The following is a 16,748-nucleotide window of genomic DNA, read 5'->3' on the forward strand; positions in this document are numbered from 1 at the left end:
GAACAATCTGAAAATATGACTATTGTGAATTGGGGACCATTATGAGACACAATGGTTTTGGTTGCTATTTTCACTGCTTTGTGATGTTATACAAAATATTTACCAGGCGTCCTGACTTCTCGTAAATATTCTCAGCCATAGAATGTGAATAGACTGTCTCCGCAACTGAAGTCTCTTTTATGTTGGCAAGTAATGAGAAACACTTTTTTTCCCCCAACAATTGGTTGCATTAAAATGCATTGTGATATCTCCATACTAATTATGCTTTCTAGTTCTTTAGAGCATTTAGTGAGCTTCTAATAATGGAAAAAAAACTGTGCCGAGAGAGAGAGAGAGAGAGAGAGAGAGAGAGAGAGAGAGAGAGAATAGGCTTAAGATGTTAAATTGATTACGTAATATATATTTAAAGAGTGTTATTTACATTTCTTTGTATGTTTTGTGAATAAAAGGTCATGTAACTTCCTGGTAGATTAAAACTGTGTGCTGGACCGAGACTCGAACTCGGGACCTTTGCTTTTCATGGGCAAGTGCTCTACCATCAGCGCACACTCCGCTGCAGAGTGGAAATCTCATTCTGAAAAGGTCATGTGGTAGAGATTATGGGGAGGGTGGCCATTGGGGGAGTAGAAAAAGAAAGGAAAGAGGAGAAAAACATGAACAGCCAGTGACTTAAAAGCACTAAAATTGTTGTTTATCCTTTTTTCAGCCAAGTAAAGTGGCATGAAGTTTGCTTGAATGTGCCCAGTGCAATCAATGAGGTACTGCAAGCATGGGAACATGGAATAGTCTCTGCAACAGATGTGAAACGCATCTTGGATGCTATGCGAAGCCGAATGGCATGTTTGCCTGTTTGTGCTGCTACATGGCTTTGTAGTTACATGCAGGTATGTGTGGTTTCCTTTTTTTTCTTTTTTTCTATGCAATGAAGAGTATTTTGGTCAAATGCACTGAATAAAATTTCTTTTGAGGTTGATTGTTTTTAGAGGTTGATACTAAACTAACTTAATTTCCAGAGTCCTTTTCACTGATGATATCTTGACTTGTCTCTGAGCAATGTTTCAGTGAGTTTATTACCTGATATTTTCAGGAAAACTGATAGGTTAATGAGGAATGCAATCTTTTATTGCTACGGGAATGCAACCTCTTCTGACAAGGGAGTACTGGGGAGAGCCAGCTATGTGTCCCTGGAAGGTGTATATGTGATGGTGGATGGTGCACGAGTCAAATCCTGATGCTGTCTGTTCTTTCTGTTCCATGTCAGTGCCACTCTTTGGTGTGAGCATTCTGGATGTGCTTCCACCAATAATGAGCCTCCACTTAGAATTAAACTAAAACCACTGGCTAGGATCATGTCCCAAAGGCACCTAATACTTGAGCAATGTGATCACACCATAGAAATACTCAGACAAGTCCAGCAGAACATGATACATGAAAAACATTGTGTGTTACAGAGAACCATGTGACCACATCACAAGATGAATATGTCAAATGTACCTTCTCTTGTGGGACAATGTTTTCCAATATAACCGTCACATAATGTCACTGGAGATGTGTTTAATTTGACCAAGTAATGCATGCCATTTGCTCCACGAGTCAGTTGTGTCTTTCCGCTCCCGGGATTGGAATGACTCCTTACCCTCTCCCTTAAAACCCACATCCTTTCACCTTTCTCTCTCCTTCCCTCTTTCCTGATGAGGCAACAGTTTGTTGCGAAAGCTTGAATTTTGTGTGCATGTATGTGTCCGTTTGTTTTTCTATCAACCTGCCAGCGCTTTCGTATGGTAAGTCACATCATCTTTGCTTTTAAATATATTTTTCCCGCGTGGAATGTTTCCGTATATATATATGAACACCTACCGCATTTAAACTGCAGCTCACCTGAATCCATTTGAATTGACTTTAAAATCATACAAATACATAACAATAGTATAAATTTTTGCAGGGCATGTTTCCTGTAGCAGTGTTGTCAATGCTCACTGTGAGGTATGATGGGAGTGAAAGGGGACATGACAGCTGCTGGTTCTATGCAGCCAATGAGAGAGCAGTGTGCAGACAATATGTTTGTAAGCAAGAAATATTGTAACATTCTCTCATCAGTATAAAAGTGAAATCCGATGCGTATTCAGCATAAGAAAAATGTGTGTTCTCTGGTCTAACCGTAACAACCACCTCAGAAATTGCAACATATTTGGAAGGAATGGCTAAATATTTGTGACAACAAAGATATAAATTTCATGGCTGTGCTACTAGGATGATGGTGATGGTGGAAAGAGTGATACCCCAGATGACACGCATAGCAAATGAAAAAGGTAGTGAAGATAAAAATTAATGTAAACCATTTCCTTTTGTTTATTTTATTTCTCCTTGTATTATCAAAATGTAGGCAATCAGTAAATGGCCTGAGTTTAAAATAGGTATAATGCTAATGTTTTAGGCAGACACTTTGTGAGAAATATAGTTTGTAATTGTGATTAGTCAGAATATGTTTATAGTTTTCTCAAGGAGCCTCTTAAAAGAAGGGGAAAAGGGGGGGGGGGGGGTGGGGTCATCTTACATTCATGGTCGACTTTAACACGGGTAAATACGGTACAGTCATCCAGTATTTGAGATTGAGAGCATTTAGTGACTTGCAATAAACTTCCACGTAATTTCGAACCTTTACGAAGATTTTACTCACTGACATGCCCACAAAATAGTGAAAGGAAAAAGTTTATCAATTACTCCATTTTTGTTGTTCATGCAGTAAGACCTCAGCATCTGTCGTGACACTTTAATTTCTTTTTTCTTTACTACTAATCCTATTTGCAAAACATTTGGCAGACAATACCCACATATACCACTGAATGTACTTGCAAAAATTTTGCTTGGTATGACACAAGTACAAGAGATACATCATTAACACTGAGATGCACAAAATACCAGCTTTTTCATAAAATGGAGCACAAATTACTTAGACTATACTCATCCAGTGTTTGATAATGATTGCACATGGGAACTTCCAAAAAACGTCAAACAAAATTGCAAACCTTTTTTAAACTTTTTCTCACTTACAGGCATAATGTCAAATATTTAACACATTAACTCATTTGTAATGTAATCAGAGTAGCCTCTGTGAATGCACAGGGAAGTGAAAACTAGTATTCATGTTTACAGAGGCTGGGCATGTTGCCTAAGGGGAACACAGTGACCGCATTGTAACGAGTTGCTGTGTTATATACTCAAGTCATCTGGTGATGATTTCCTAAGAAGCTGAAATCGTAATAATATTATTTATGTTACCAGAGGCTGCAAAATGTAATCAGATATTTAAATTATCATATTTCAGCATCATTCTTATAGTGAAAACTCCAGCACTGACTTTTTCTGCAAGATTCTGAATGTAATTGTTCCAAGAAAGCTTTTGTCATATGTCTTCAGTCCAAAAAGTTTATAATTTTGGCTTCACTGTGTATTCAACCATCTTATAATGATAAAATGTCATTTTTACAAGAGTTATGCATCAGAAACTGCAGTTACCGTACTTCACGACCATCAAGCAACAGTCTGCCTTTCGTAAGACAGACATTGATTGCATATATTTCCACCGAGCAGAATTAGTTGGGGATGAGGATATGGTTTTTTATTTTCATAAAGTATGAGTTGGTGTGTTTGGAGTTGGTAGACTGTTAGAACAGACAGTGTTCAAAGGCAGCGAGTCCATGGGATGGTTGTGTATATGGGCATGACGTAGCAAGCAGCAAACCAACAGATAATGTCTGGGAAGGTGGTGAAGGAAGCGGTCTTTGACCTGAGAAGCTAGACTTTGGGGCAATGGAGCGGATGTGTTGTTGTCCGAACAGGCAAAATCTCTTTCACACTGTTCTCTTAGTGGCCTCCCTCTCTCTCAGTTCATCCCCTCAGCTTTCTAATACCCAACTCATGTATCAGCATGTAAAACACACTGCTGTCCCTGACTACAACAAGATGTACTTTCTGTTGTGTTATATTCCTATCCCCTTTCCCTGGCTTCCTTTAAAGGCAGTTTTCCTTCTAATCCCTTGTTCATCTCTCCTGCTTTACCCACCATATACGTACTATAAGTTGGGTCATAGTGCTGGGGTATTTTAACTGTGTGTTTTGGAGAGGGACTAAAATTAGTAAGCCAAGGTATTGTGTTCTTTCTGCTGCTCACTACTTTCACTGAATGACAGATGGATATCTTTAATCATTCTATTGCTCTTGTTCCACCAAGGATTTTCTAGTATTCTACTGATGCATTTTTTTTCTAATGTACACATTCCCAATCAATGTGTCATTAAAGTCTGCCCATAGATGTAAAATTAGTGTAGGTTTTGACATTTCGCGATAGTAATTTTCTTTTTTTACAGTAGTACACTAGGAGGATGCAAAGGGAACCTCCTGGATTTTTATATGCTAATATCTCACACACTTGTCCTCATCCCCTATTTCCTCCACAGTGTCATCAGCTTCATTCCTGTAAATCAAAATATCCTTCCTGCCTGTTGTTGCTGTACCCTTCTCTGAAGACCAGTTTGATGCAGCTCTTCACTTTTGTCTGTCTTGTGCAAGTTTCATTTCTTCATAAATACACCAACTTGCACCTATTTCAACCTCCTTACTGTACTGTAGCCTTGATTTTGCTTTACAATTTTTGTCCAACCCCCCCCCCCCCCCCCCCCACACACACACACACACTTCCTTATATTACCAAACTAACTATTCTTTGATGTTTCGCCTCAAGATTTGTCCCATCATGCAAACCTTCTTTTAGTCAGGTTGTGACATAAATTTATTTGTTCCTAATTCATGTCACTACCTCTTCACTAGTTATTTGATTTACCCATCTAATCTTTGGAATTATTCTGCAGCACCACATTCCAAAAGCTTCTATTCTGATCTTGTCTGATATGCGTATTGTCCGCATTTCACTTCATGCAAGGTTACACTCCAGACAAATACCTTCAGAAGGATTTTTAATACTTAAATTTAAATTTGATGTTAACAGATTCCTCTTTTTAGAAATAATTTTCTTGTTGTTGTGAGTATGAATTTTATATCCTCTATTTTGCTGTCCAAATAGCAAAGGTCATATATTACTTTTGGTTTCTAATTTCCCCCAAATCACCTGATTTAATTAAAGTACATTCCATTACTGCTACCCATCCCATTCAACAGGTCTTCCAGGTCCTTTGCCATTTCTGACACATTACAATGCCATCGACAAACCTCAGAGCTTTTATTTCTTTAATTTCCTTTCCAAATTTTCCCTTGGTTTCCTGTACTACCTGCTCCATGTACAGGTTGAGTGACATGAGGGTAGGCTACAACATTGTCTACCCCGTTCTCAACTAATGTCTCTTTTTCGTGTCATGTGACTCCTCTCTTTTCTTTCCTGGTATATTTCATAATGAACACTACTTTTCACTGTTGTGAATAATAACATGATCCTTACAACGTACTATCACATCACAGAAACTTTCACATTATTGGTTCCAGAATGGCATGGTTGGCTATTACAGTTCTGCTGACAATAATTAGCAGTGGCAGAACAACATGAGGAGAAATTTTATGCATTCTGACAAAAGGAGGAATAACTGACAAAAATAAAAACTATTAGATAAAAGAAGTTTGAGTGTGGAACACTGATTGGAATTCATAAAATCATTGATATGCATTTTTACATACCTTCATTTAGCATTTTGGTGCTACATTTTATACTTTATTTTTTTCCCTTACAAATTTAAAAATAGAAAGTCATTGAAATATAACATCCTTTTATCAGTACTACAGTGAAACCCCACTTTTACACTTGTCAAGGGACTTCAAAAAAATGGGAAAATGTAAAATGTGGGAAATAATATTTTAAGCTGTGAAAGTTACGTGTAGGATATCCCCTTGCATTTTATGTATGATATATGTACATAACAGGCAACAAAAGACTTGTCAGGGAATTTTGTATTATCTAATAAAGGTTTATTATGTAATAAAAACCGCTAATGTAACTGGAATTGGTAACTGACTGGGAAGTGGAAACATTTGACTTAATTCCAAATGTCATAATTGATGTTTTTGGAAATCCTACAGCTGTCATTTGTTATTTAAATAATGAAATACTGCTCTAGTTACGTATTTTTTTATGCTTAGCATGATGCATTTCGAGGATTTTTTCTCATTGTCAAGTGCAAATATGTAAATAAGTATTTTGTATGGTGTTTGAATATGTATTATTCTGCGTCTCTTGCACTGTACTCGTCTTTTTTGAAGTTATCAGGTACTGTGCCTCATCAGTTATGTAGAAAACCACACACACACACACACACGCACGCACACTATCACTCTCATTGATTGTTTATGTAACATCACAAAAAATACATACATAAATAAATACTGCACTTGACAACGAGAATAAATTCTCGAAACACGTTTTACTCAGCATGAATACAATACATAACCCGCACTGTGTTCACACTAAAAGCATTTCAGCAACGCAAAGTGAATGACAGTGTCAGCTAGTGCTCCACGTGGCCATATGCCGAAACACGCTCTATATGGTTCGACAAAGGTGTCACGTGGATCAAAACAATCACGAAACTGCATTTGCACAGTAGAGACAGTTTGGAAATGGCTGTGATTGGTCATGATATCTTCATTTGAATGAACCTAGTTACTCCTATCAGCCACCACGCCAAGTAGAGCTAGCAGTGGCGGGAGGAACGACACAAATTGTTACAACTTTTACTTGTTTACCCGTTCAAATCCACTGAGTAGAGTGCCCTGGTGTTAAGAAACTTAACCACTTAATATTTGTAAACACTATTGGACGGCCAACACTATGCAAGCACCATATTTTCTCCACAAACATTTTTTCATAATGCGTAAATCGTGGGAAAATTATAAATATGTTGATACTAACAAAGAGATAGAGGGGCTGGCCAGTACTTACCTCAGCTCAGTACAGCCGATAGATACACATGAAACAGAACCGAAAATTTACGTTCCTAGCTTTCGGAACAAATGTTCCTTCATCGGGGAGGAGAGAGGGGAAAGAAAGGGAAGAAGGGAAAGGAGATTCAGTTACTCACAACCCTGGGTTGGAAATGGCTGTGATTGGTCATGATATCTTCATTTGAATGAACCTAGTTACTCCTATCAGCCACCACGCCAAGTAGAGCTAGCAGCGGCGGGAGGTACGACACAAATTGTTACTCACAACCCTGGGTTGTGAGTAACTGAATCTCCTTTCCCTTCTTCCCTTTCTTTCCCCTCTCTCCTCCCCGATGAAGGAACATTTGTTCCGAAAGCTAGGAACGTAAATTTTCGGTTCTGTTTTATGTGTATCTATCGGCTGTACTGAGCTGAGGTAAGTACTGGCCAGCCCCTCTATCTCTATGTTAGTATTTGTTTCCCATCTTTATATGAGATTTTCCATTAATCATTTAAAGATGTTGATACAAAGTCAGGTGGAAATTAACATTGTGGGCATAGGAAATTTGATGGGACTGATAAAAAAAGTCATAAATGTCAGGAAAAGTTAATTACGGGAACATAAAAGCGGGATTATACTGTATTTGTTATTTTGTCCAACATTTATTCTTGGACTTAAAAAGTGGTTCAAATGGCTCTAAGCATTATGGGACTTAACATCTGAGGTCATCGGTCCCCTAGACTTAGAGCTACTTAGACCTAACTAACCTAAGGACTTCACACGCATCCATGCCCAAGGCAAGATTCGAACCTGCGACCGTAGCAGCAGTGCGTTTCCGGACTGAAGCGCCTAGAACTGCTTGGCCACAGCGGCCGGCTTCTTGGACTTAGGGCATCTACAACTGTCAGTACCAGTTTTAGTGAATGACATTCAGTGAAACCAATAACTTTTGTGTCCTTAGATTCTTTCAAACACTCTATCTAATTAGTTTCCTCTGCCATTCCTGTTCCCTAGTATTGCATACACAAGGTATAAAAGGGCAGTACATTGGTAGAGCTGTCGTTTTTACTCAGATGTTTCATGTGAGAAGGCTTCTAACATGATTATGGATGCACAATGGACATTAACAGGTTTTGAATGCGAAATGATAGTTGGAACTAGGCACTTGGAACATTCCATTTCAGAAATAATTAGGGAATTCTATATCCTGAGATCCACAGTGTGAAGAGTGTGTCAGGATGACCAAATTTCAGACGTTACCTCTCACCACGGACAATGCAGTGGCTGATGGCCTTCACTTGATGACCTAGAGCAGCAGTGTTTCCATAGAGTTGTTACTGCTGACAGACAACCAACACTGCATGAAATAACCACAGAGCTTAATGCGGGACATACAACAAACATATCTGTTAGGACAGTGTGGCAAAAGTTGGTGTTATCGGGGTTTGAGAACAGATGCCTGACATGATGCCTTTGCTAACAGCACAACATCACCTGCAGTGCCTCTCCTGGGCTCATGATAATACCGTTTGGACCCAAGATGACTGGAGACCTGTGGTCTGGTCAGATGAGCCTGGTCTGGTCAGATGAGTCCCAATTTCAGTTGGTAACAGATGATGGTAGGGTTCGAGTGTGGTGCAAACCTCATGAAGCCATGGACCCAAGTTGCCAACAAGGCGTTGTACAACTTGGTGGTGGCTCTATAATGTTGTGGGCTGTGTTTACATAGAATGGGCTGTGTCCTCTGGTCCAACTGAACTGATCATTGACCGAAAGTGGTTATGTTTGGCTATTTGGAGACCTTTTGCAGCCATTCATGCAGTTGATGATCCCAAACAACAATGGAATTTGTATGGATACAAAATACCATGTCACCAGGCCACAGTTTGCGTTTGGTTTGATGAAGAACATTCTGGACGATTCGACTGAATGATTTGGCCTCCCAGATCACCCCACAAGGGACATAATCAAGAGGTCAGTTTGTGTACAAAATACTGCACCAGCAACACTTTCGCAATCGTTGATGGCTGTAGAGTTAGCATCGCTCAGTATTTCTGCAGGGAACTTCCGACGACTTGTTGAGTCCATGCCACGTTGAGTTGCTGAACTACACCGGGCAAAACGAGATCCAACACGATATTAGGAGGTATCCCATGACTTTTCTCAACTCAGTGTACATGTACTATTCTAAAGGCATTGACTGCAAATGTTCATTAAAAATTACTAGCATTTCGTCACTTGTGAGGTATTCTTATAGTGTGTCATCTCTCTGTTTTACAGGTGAGTTTTCTGAGTAATAATCAGGCACAGTTTAGCTGTTCCCCTGATTGGTCAGGCACTGTCAGATTTGTAGGTCCAATTAATGTAAACTTTGCATTATACCCAATTCAGTAATTTTTCTGGTGTCAGTGGTGTTTTATTCTAAGGACCACATGGAAAATAGATACAGTGGATACACAGTGGAATTAAGTTCATTTTAAGTTTAAATAACTGCATGTTAAAATGTTTCAGTAAGGTACCTTTTCACACTTATTTCCTTTACATGCATAACTGTGTTGCACTTCAAAATACAGCATGTCATCTGAAACTGGCGCATAATGTTATTCTGATTTTACTGTTGATCTTAAATAACTTTTATATTACAAAATAGTTAATGTGCAGTGGGCACAAAAATATGGAAACACCAAAAACACAACACATTACCATGTCGTCATTCAAAACAGTTCCCAGTTGTCTCAGAATGGATAAATACAGGTCCTGCATGGTTTTCAAGGAAATCTTAGACCTTTCTTCCTGCAAAACAGTGGCACGTTCAGGTAGTAATGATGGATATAGAAAGTGATCAGACACCATTATCTGCAAAACAGACTACAAAGGCTCAATGATAATGAGATCTGGTTACTGCAGTGGCCCAGGTAGATGTGACAGTTCATCCTTGTGCTAACGGAACCAGTTCTGGACAATGGTGTGCTGTCTAAGCATGGGCTCATCATCTTGGAGTACAGCATGACCTTTTGGGAGCAAACATTGTGCCATGGGATGGACCTGATCAGCCAAAACAGCTACATAATCCTTGGCAGTAATGTGCTGTTGCAGAGTAATCATGGGACCCCTGTAACACCATGATATGGGTGCTCAAATCATCACTGAACCCCACCATGTTTCACTCTTGGGACATAAACATGACCCAAAGCTGGAAACAAGGCTCATCCAGTCAAATTACTTTCTTCCATTGCTCCGGAGTGTAGATGTTGTGGCTCTGGCATCACGTTCTCCTGTTACTGATGAGTAGTTTTGAAATTCAAGCTTGCCCAGCAGTACCCTGTTCATGGAGCTCCCTTCATGTTGTTTTGGTGCTAACAGGGCTCGTGAGAGCAACATTGAGTTCTGCAGTGATTTTTACAGCTGTCCTCCTCTTAGTTTTCGTTACAATTCTTGCAAAGTGTTAAGGATATTGCACAATTGCTATTCGTGGTCAAATACAACAGCAGAACTATCCAGCTTGGCTAGCATCTGCATTTATGTTCAAGCAGATGTTTCACAGTATTCCTGTTTTCTCGTTCAACCCATGCACTATAGTGATGGGATGTTGAGGTGGCCCATATGAGTGTGTAAACATGTTACTCACATGGTGGCCTTGATATACTTTGTGACTTCATCGTGTGAAAACATTACTAATGAGCATGCTGTTACTGTGTGCTGCCATCATTGTTTACCCAGTGGTAACTTATTTGCAAATAAGAGAGTAACATGTTAGGCTGAAACGATAAAGTCAGTAAACTGTACTTAACATGTGACATGTCTCTACCGTACTGTATTAGTATTTATGGTACATTTGATTAAATTTCGCACTGTGAACCCCATTTAAGCAGTTGGTTTAAGGTGCCACTTAATCCATTTATCTATTCAGATCCTGCCACAAGAGGTGCTACTAAAACCAATGAACATGGTGCAGCAGTTTTTGACACCATTAACAACTGAAGAAATAAATCAGCCAGATAATTTTAAGGAGAGGTAAGTACAATAATAATTGTATTGATTAAATTATGTTAGTCTCCAAGAGGGAGGACAACTTCTATGTACCAGAGAGTGAAGTAGCATAGTTTACAGAAGAATACTTAGTGAAACAAACACATTTTCCCGCATCACTTAAAGATATGTGCCATTGTTTGTGCTTATTGCAAAATTATTGAAGAACTATCCCTATCAATTTGACTACGTTTGTAGCTGTTACCTATTTCAGTTTTTACTAATTGTTCATTTATAATGTAAGAAAATGAAGGTTTCCATGGAAAATCTATTATCTCTTGTATAAATAATACCCCTAATTTGTAGATTATTCTTTTAATTTCATTTTCGTTCCTTTCCATGGTGATTTACATGTGCCACCTATTGTTTAACTGCTTAGAAAGTGCTACTCCATTACTTAACCCTTTTATTTCCAACAATATGAAAAATAATATAAATTTAAAATTTTTCACATACCTAACCTTTATTATTATAGTGAGCAATGAAGACAAGAAGAAATTGACAACAAGTAAGCAATCAATTAATTGTTTTAGGGAGGTGGTGACTCTTTGGAATATAAATGTAATTTTTTCACAAAATTAATCTTTCTGACATTAGTAAGCAAAGAATATAAGATGAAATTGGCAAAAGGTAAACAATCAGTTGTTTTAAGGAGGTTGTTTCACTTTAGAACAACTGGGACTGTTGTATTTGAAAGCAAATTTGCATTTTTCATAGACGAAAGCCCGCATTTCAAAACTTCCATGAACCCATAACACCTAAAACAAATTATAGTCCTCAATAACAAGCAAAAATGGGTCTAAAAATTAATAAATTTTATGTCAGCTAAATACTGTTCCAGTGGTTTCATTTTCATTATACTCATAAAAGCAGTAGTAGAAACTCAAACTGATGTTACAATAATATATAAAAACAAAGATGAGGTGACTTACCGAACAAAAGCGCTGGCAGGTCGATAGACACACAAACAAACACAAACACACACACAAAATTCAAGCTTTCGCAACAAACTGTTGCCTCATCAGGAAAGAGGGAAGGAGAGGGGAAGACGAAAGGAAGTGGGTTTTAAGGGAGAGGGTAAGGAGTCATTCCAATCCCGGGAGCGGAAAGACTTACCTTAGGGGGAAAAAAGGACAGGTATACACACGCACATATCCATCAACACATACAGACACAAGCAGACATATTTATGTGTGGATGGATATGTGCGTGTGTGCGAGTGTATACCTGTCCTTTTTTCCCCCTAAGGTAAGTCTTTCCGCTCCCGGGATTGGAATGACTCCTTACCCTCTCCCTTAAAACCCACTTCCTTTCGTCTTCCCCTCTCCTTCCCTCTTTCCTGATGAGGCAACAGTTTGTTGCGAAAGCTTGAATTTTGTGTGTGTGTTTGTGTTTGTTTGTGTGTCTATCGACCTGCCAGCGCTTTTGTTCGGTAAGTCACCTCATCTTTGTTTTTATATATAATTTTTCCCACGTGGAATGTTTCCTTCCATTATATTGATGTTACAATAACTTAGATATGGTTACTTTCACTGTCAGTGATCTCTTCAACTTGGCCTCTATAAAAATAATCTCATGTCAAAGTCGCCTACAATCACGTAGCACAATCTCTGCGCCAACTGTTGGTCTGAATGGTATAAGTGACTGTTACAATGCATAACATTTGTAGAGGTACCTCAGTGTACCACTAGAAGTCTCTGTCATGCAGTAGCATCAGTGGTTTCATGCAAAAGGCACTGATATTTAAAAAGAAAGAAAAAAATGGTGGTTTCAAGCAGGAACCAATGGGGCTCAAAGTGTTAAAGCAAAATTCCATTATTTTGTTCCTTCCATGTAGCTGCAGTTTATTGCACACTCATTCTTTATCAGCATGTGTCAATGTAATAGCAACAATCTTATTCATTGCAGAATGTACTGAAGTGGTTCGAGGATGAATGACCACTTCTGTACAGAGTTATTTCAGGGCAGTGTGGCAAGGTCATGGTAACTGTCCATTGGTAGCTTTAGGAGGCAACATCATATGTCAAAACAACTTTCAGAGTAAAATTCAGTCATCAGTTGAAATATATTTTTATTCCACTTTATCAGTTTCTGTGAATTAATCTTATCATCTTCAGAAGCCTACAAAATTACATTTATGTAAAGTATAAGAAGTATATTATAGAAATTTACTTAGTATTGGTTTAGCAGACATCAGTATCTTCTTCATAGAGGCAGAATGCCATGATGTTTCCAAAACTGTACATAGTGTATGTGATTATTGTAAATACAGATTGACAGTTTACATTAACTGTGCACTGAGGACATTTCCTGTTGCACCCCATATTAGGTTTCTTCCCATTTCGTTCACATATGGGACATAAGGCTGCTTAAAAGCCCCTCTGCACACTGTAATTACTATAGTCTTGTCCCTGTGGGTCAATTGCCAACACTTTGACATCCAGTGGAAATAAGGAGAGAGAACTGTCTCAGTTTGATGAGGCCAAGTAAGGTGGCAGTTAGTAAGTCACTGGGCATATTAAGGAGAAGTAGGTTTCAGATCCACATTTAGAACTTGTTGTTTAGGCTTTATGATTTACCAAAGTGGCCTATTTCTTTCCTCAATCCTTTCCAACTTGACCATGATGCCAATGATAAGCAGTAACCTACCTTCATTCAGAGTTAGAAGTATACAAGAAGAAATTTTTACATAATAGGATTCTAGAATTTGCAACGTGCATGCGCTAAAAAATGATGCACATAGAAACTCGATAGAATTGGAAAATAACAGCCAACCAGTTGCACAATTAAAGACAATATGTTCATATCCATTCATGAAGAAGATGGACTTATACTTGTTGTAACCATGGTAAAGGGTTAATAAATCTTTATTTTTGCAACTGCTTGGTTGTTATTTTCCAATTGTCTCAAGTTTAATCAGATTCTATTGCAATTTTTACAGCAGTTGATGGTCTAATAGTGCTTAGTTCCTTTATTTCTTAGCTTTCATGACTTGTGTTTCAGAGCTGGCCTGATGTTCCAAATCATCAGAAAAATGCAGTATGATGTTTATCCTCCCACACAGTCAAAAGTTAAGGGAATAACCCTGTCACACAGGTAAGAAAGATTTGATGTCAAAGAAGAGTTGTGTTTGTTTCTTTAAGGTATCGTAGCAAATAGAATGTTCCATCAGTGTACAGGCTGTAGCTGAGCCATGATTATTTCTTCCTTTTGATATTTCAGCTGAAACCTCTCTAGCCATTGACTGACTTCCTACTGCAAGTTCATGCTGTTTATTACTTGTGATACCGAGAACATATGGCTCACAGATATACTGCGAAATTCAAGTTACATAATCAATATGTCATCTGTGACAGATGTACCTTTAACTTCGTAGTACACCTTTGAGTCATGGGGTCATTGTTTCACAAAATATAAGGATGTATGTTTTTATGCTCAGAAGTTACTTTCCCTGACAGTGGTTAGGTTATCAACAAAAATATTGGGGAAAGAAAGATTCGTATTTTGTCTGCATACCCATAAACTGAAAAAAGAACATTGCTGTGTATTCATGACATTAATATTTGTGGAACACAGTGTTCTACACCTAATTTTTTCATTGTGTTGCATGTGTTAATGAGATCTCTTTATGGTCACTAATTAGATAGTTCTAAATCATTGGAAACCCGTATTATTGTTTTGCCATCAGCAGTTGTCAGTAAGAGTGCCCTCCAGGATTAACCGTGAACCTGAAAAGTTATAGCACTAAATTTTTGCAACATAAAATTACTGACATCAGGCAGTTCATCTGAAATTTTATGCAACAGTCTGTATGCTGAGAAAGTTTTAAATTTCATGTCTGGATTTTTGATAACATGTGACTCCATTTGCATGAAATGACTTAGGAAAAAACACAGAAAACCATAGAAAACCTAAATCAGGATGGCTGGACAGAGCAAGCTCCATGCTAACTGCACCTAATGTGAGCAGCAATGCAGTGGTGAGGATGAGGAGGTGGCAGGGGGTGGGTAGAGGGAAGGATAGCAGAGTGGGGGGGAGGGGGCGGTATAGTTCTACTTGTGGGAAGGTTCAGGGGTGCAGTGGGGACAGATAGGGTTGCTAGTGCAGTTGGAAGGTTTATTAGAAAAAGACTAGTGAGTGTGTTGAAGAAATAGAAGACTATATTGTGCTGGACTGGAAACAGGAAAAGGGATGGGTAAATGGAATGCAGGAACTGGTTAACATAGAGGCCCAGGGGTTACAGGAACATAGGATATACAGCAGGAAGAGTCCCCATCTGCACAATTCAGAAAAGCGTGTGGTAGGAAGGATCCAGATGGTGCAGGTTGTGAAGCGGTCAGTGAAGTGAAGCACGTTGTTTGGGCAGCATGTTCAGCAACTGGGGGTTCAGCTGTCTCTTGGTTAAAGTTTGACAGTGGCCATTCATGCGAACAGACAGCTTTTTAGTCATCATGACCACATAGAAAGCAGCACAGTCGTTGTAGCATAGTTCATAGATCATACAACAGCTTTCACTGGTACACTTGCCTTTGATGGGATAGGAGAAACCTGTAACAAGACTGGAGTAGTTGATGGTGGGAGGATGAGTGGAACAAGTCTTGCATCTAGATGTTTTGCAGGGGTATGAGCCATAAGGCAAGAGGTTGGGAGCAGGGACAGAGTAGTGATGCACAAGATATTGCGTAAGCTACCAGTGTGGGATGAGTGGGAAGGATAGTGGGTAGCATATTCCTGTTTACAGGGCACTACAAGAATTAGTCGAAACCCTGGTGGAGAATATGATTCAGTTGCTCGAGTCCTGTGTGGTACTGAACCATGAGGGGAATGCTCCTTTGTGGCCGAACCTGGGGTATGTGGGATGTGGTAGGTGACTGGAGAGACAAGGCATGGGTGATCTATGCCTGTATGAGGTTGGGAGGGTGATTTACACTAGGCATATTTGGAGATGGGCTGTTCATCACTGCAGGTCCAACAGCCATGAATGGCAAGGCTGCATGGAAGGGATTCTTGGTATGGAATGGGTGGCAGCTGTCGAAGTGGAGGTATTGCCGTGTTCCAGTTAGGTTTGATACAAATGCAGGTAATGATGTATCCATCCTTGAGGTGGAGGTCAACATCAAGGAAGGTGGCTTGTTGGGTTGTAGAGGACCAGATAAAGTTAATCGGGAAGGAGGAAGTCTTGGAGGAATCTACATAGAGTGTCCTTGTCATCAGTCCAGATCACAAAGATGCCGTCAATAAATATAAACCAGGTGAAAGGTTTCAGACTCAGAGTTGCTGGGAAGGATTCCTCTAGATGGCCCATGAATAGGTTGGCATAGTATGGTGCCCTGCGGGGTGCCCATTATTGTACCATAGATTTGTTTGTAGGTGATTTCTTCGAAGGAGAAGCACTTATGCATGAGGATGTAGTGACCAGGAAGGAGGTTGTAGATTTGGAGTCAGCTGGTCATTTGGGAAGATAGTTTTCAATAGCAGTAAGACCATCAGAAGCGACGAGCAGGGTGCCATGTGATAAAGAAACAGAAACTGTTGAGAGTCAGTGGAGGAAATGGTTTATGTCTTTTACATAGGTGGGAAGGCTATGGGTAATAGGCTGAAGATGTTGGTCGACAAGAGGAAAGATTCTTTCAGTGTGGGTACAATAACAGGCCACAGTGGAGAGCCCTGGATGGTTGGGTTTATGTACTTAAGTATGCATGTACTTAAGTATGCATGTAGAAGGGAGGAGTGCATTGAGCACTAGGGGGGAGTGTGGTGGGGGGGGGGGGGGGGGGGGGAAGAGAGAGAGAGA

General features: G+C 39.3%; 1 protein-coding gene across 1 annotated transcript in view; it reads left to right on the top strand.

The window, feature by feature from the left end:
* Positions 1-16,748, top strand: part of LOC126480818 (mediator of RNA polymerase II transcription subunit 24) — a 147,693-nt gene that overhangs the window by 85,420 nt on the left and 45,525 nt on the right. The window contains exons 12-14 of the mRNA XM_050104154.1: positions 707-884; positions 10,836-10,939; positions 13,958-14,050. Of these exons, the coding sequence (XP_049960111.1) occupies positions 707-884; positions 10,836-10,939; positions 13,958-14,050 (375 nt within the window). The remainder of the gene's footprint in view (positions 1-706; positions 885-10,835; positions 10,940-13,957; positions 14,051-16,748) is intronic.

The sequence above is a fragment of the Schistocerca serialis genome, chromosome 5 (assembly GCF_023864345.2).
Source record: "Schistocerca serialis cubense isolate TAMUIC-IGC-003099 chromosome 5, iqSchSeri2.2, whole genome shotgun sequence".
Lineage (NCBI taxonomy): Eukaryota > Metazoa > Arthropoda > Insecta > Orthoptera > Acrididae > Schistocerca > Schistocerca serialis.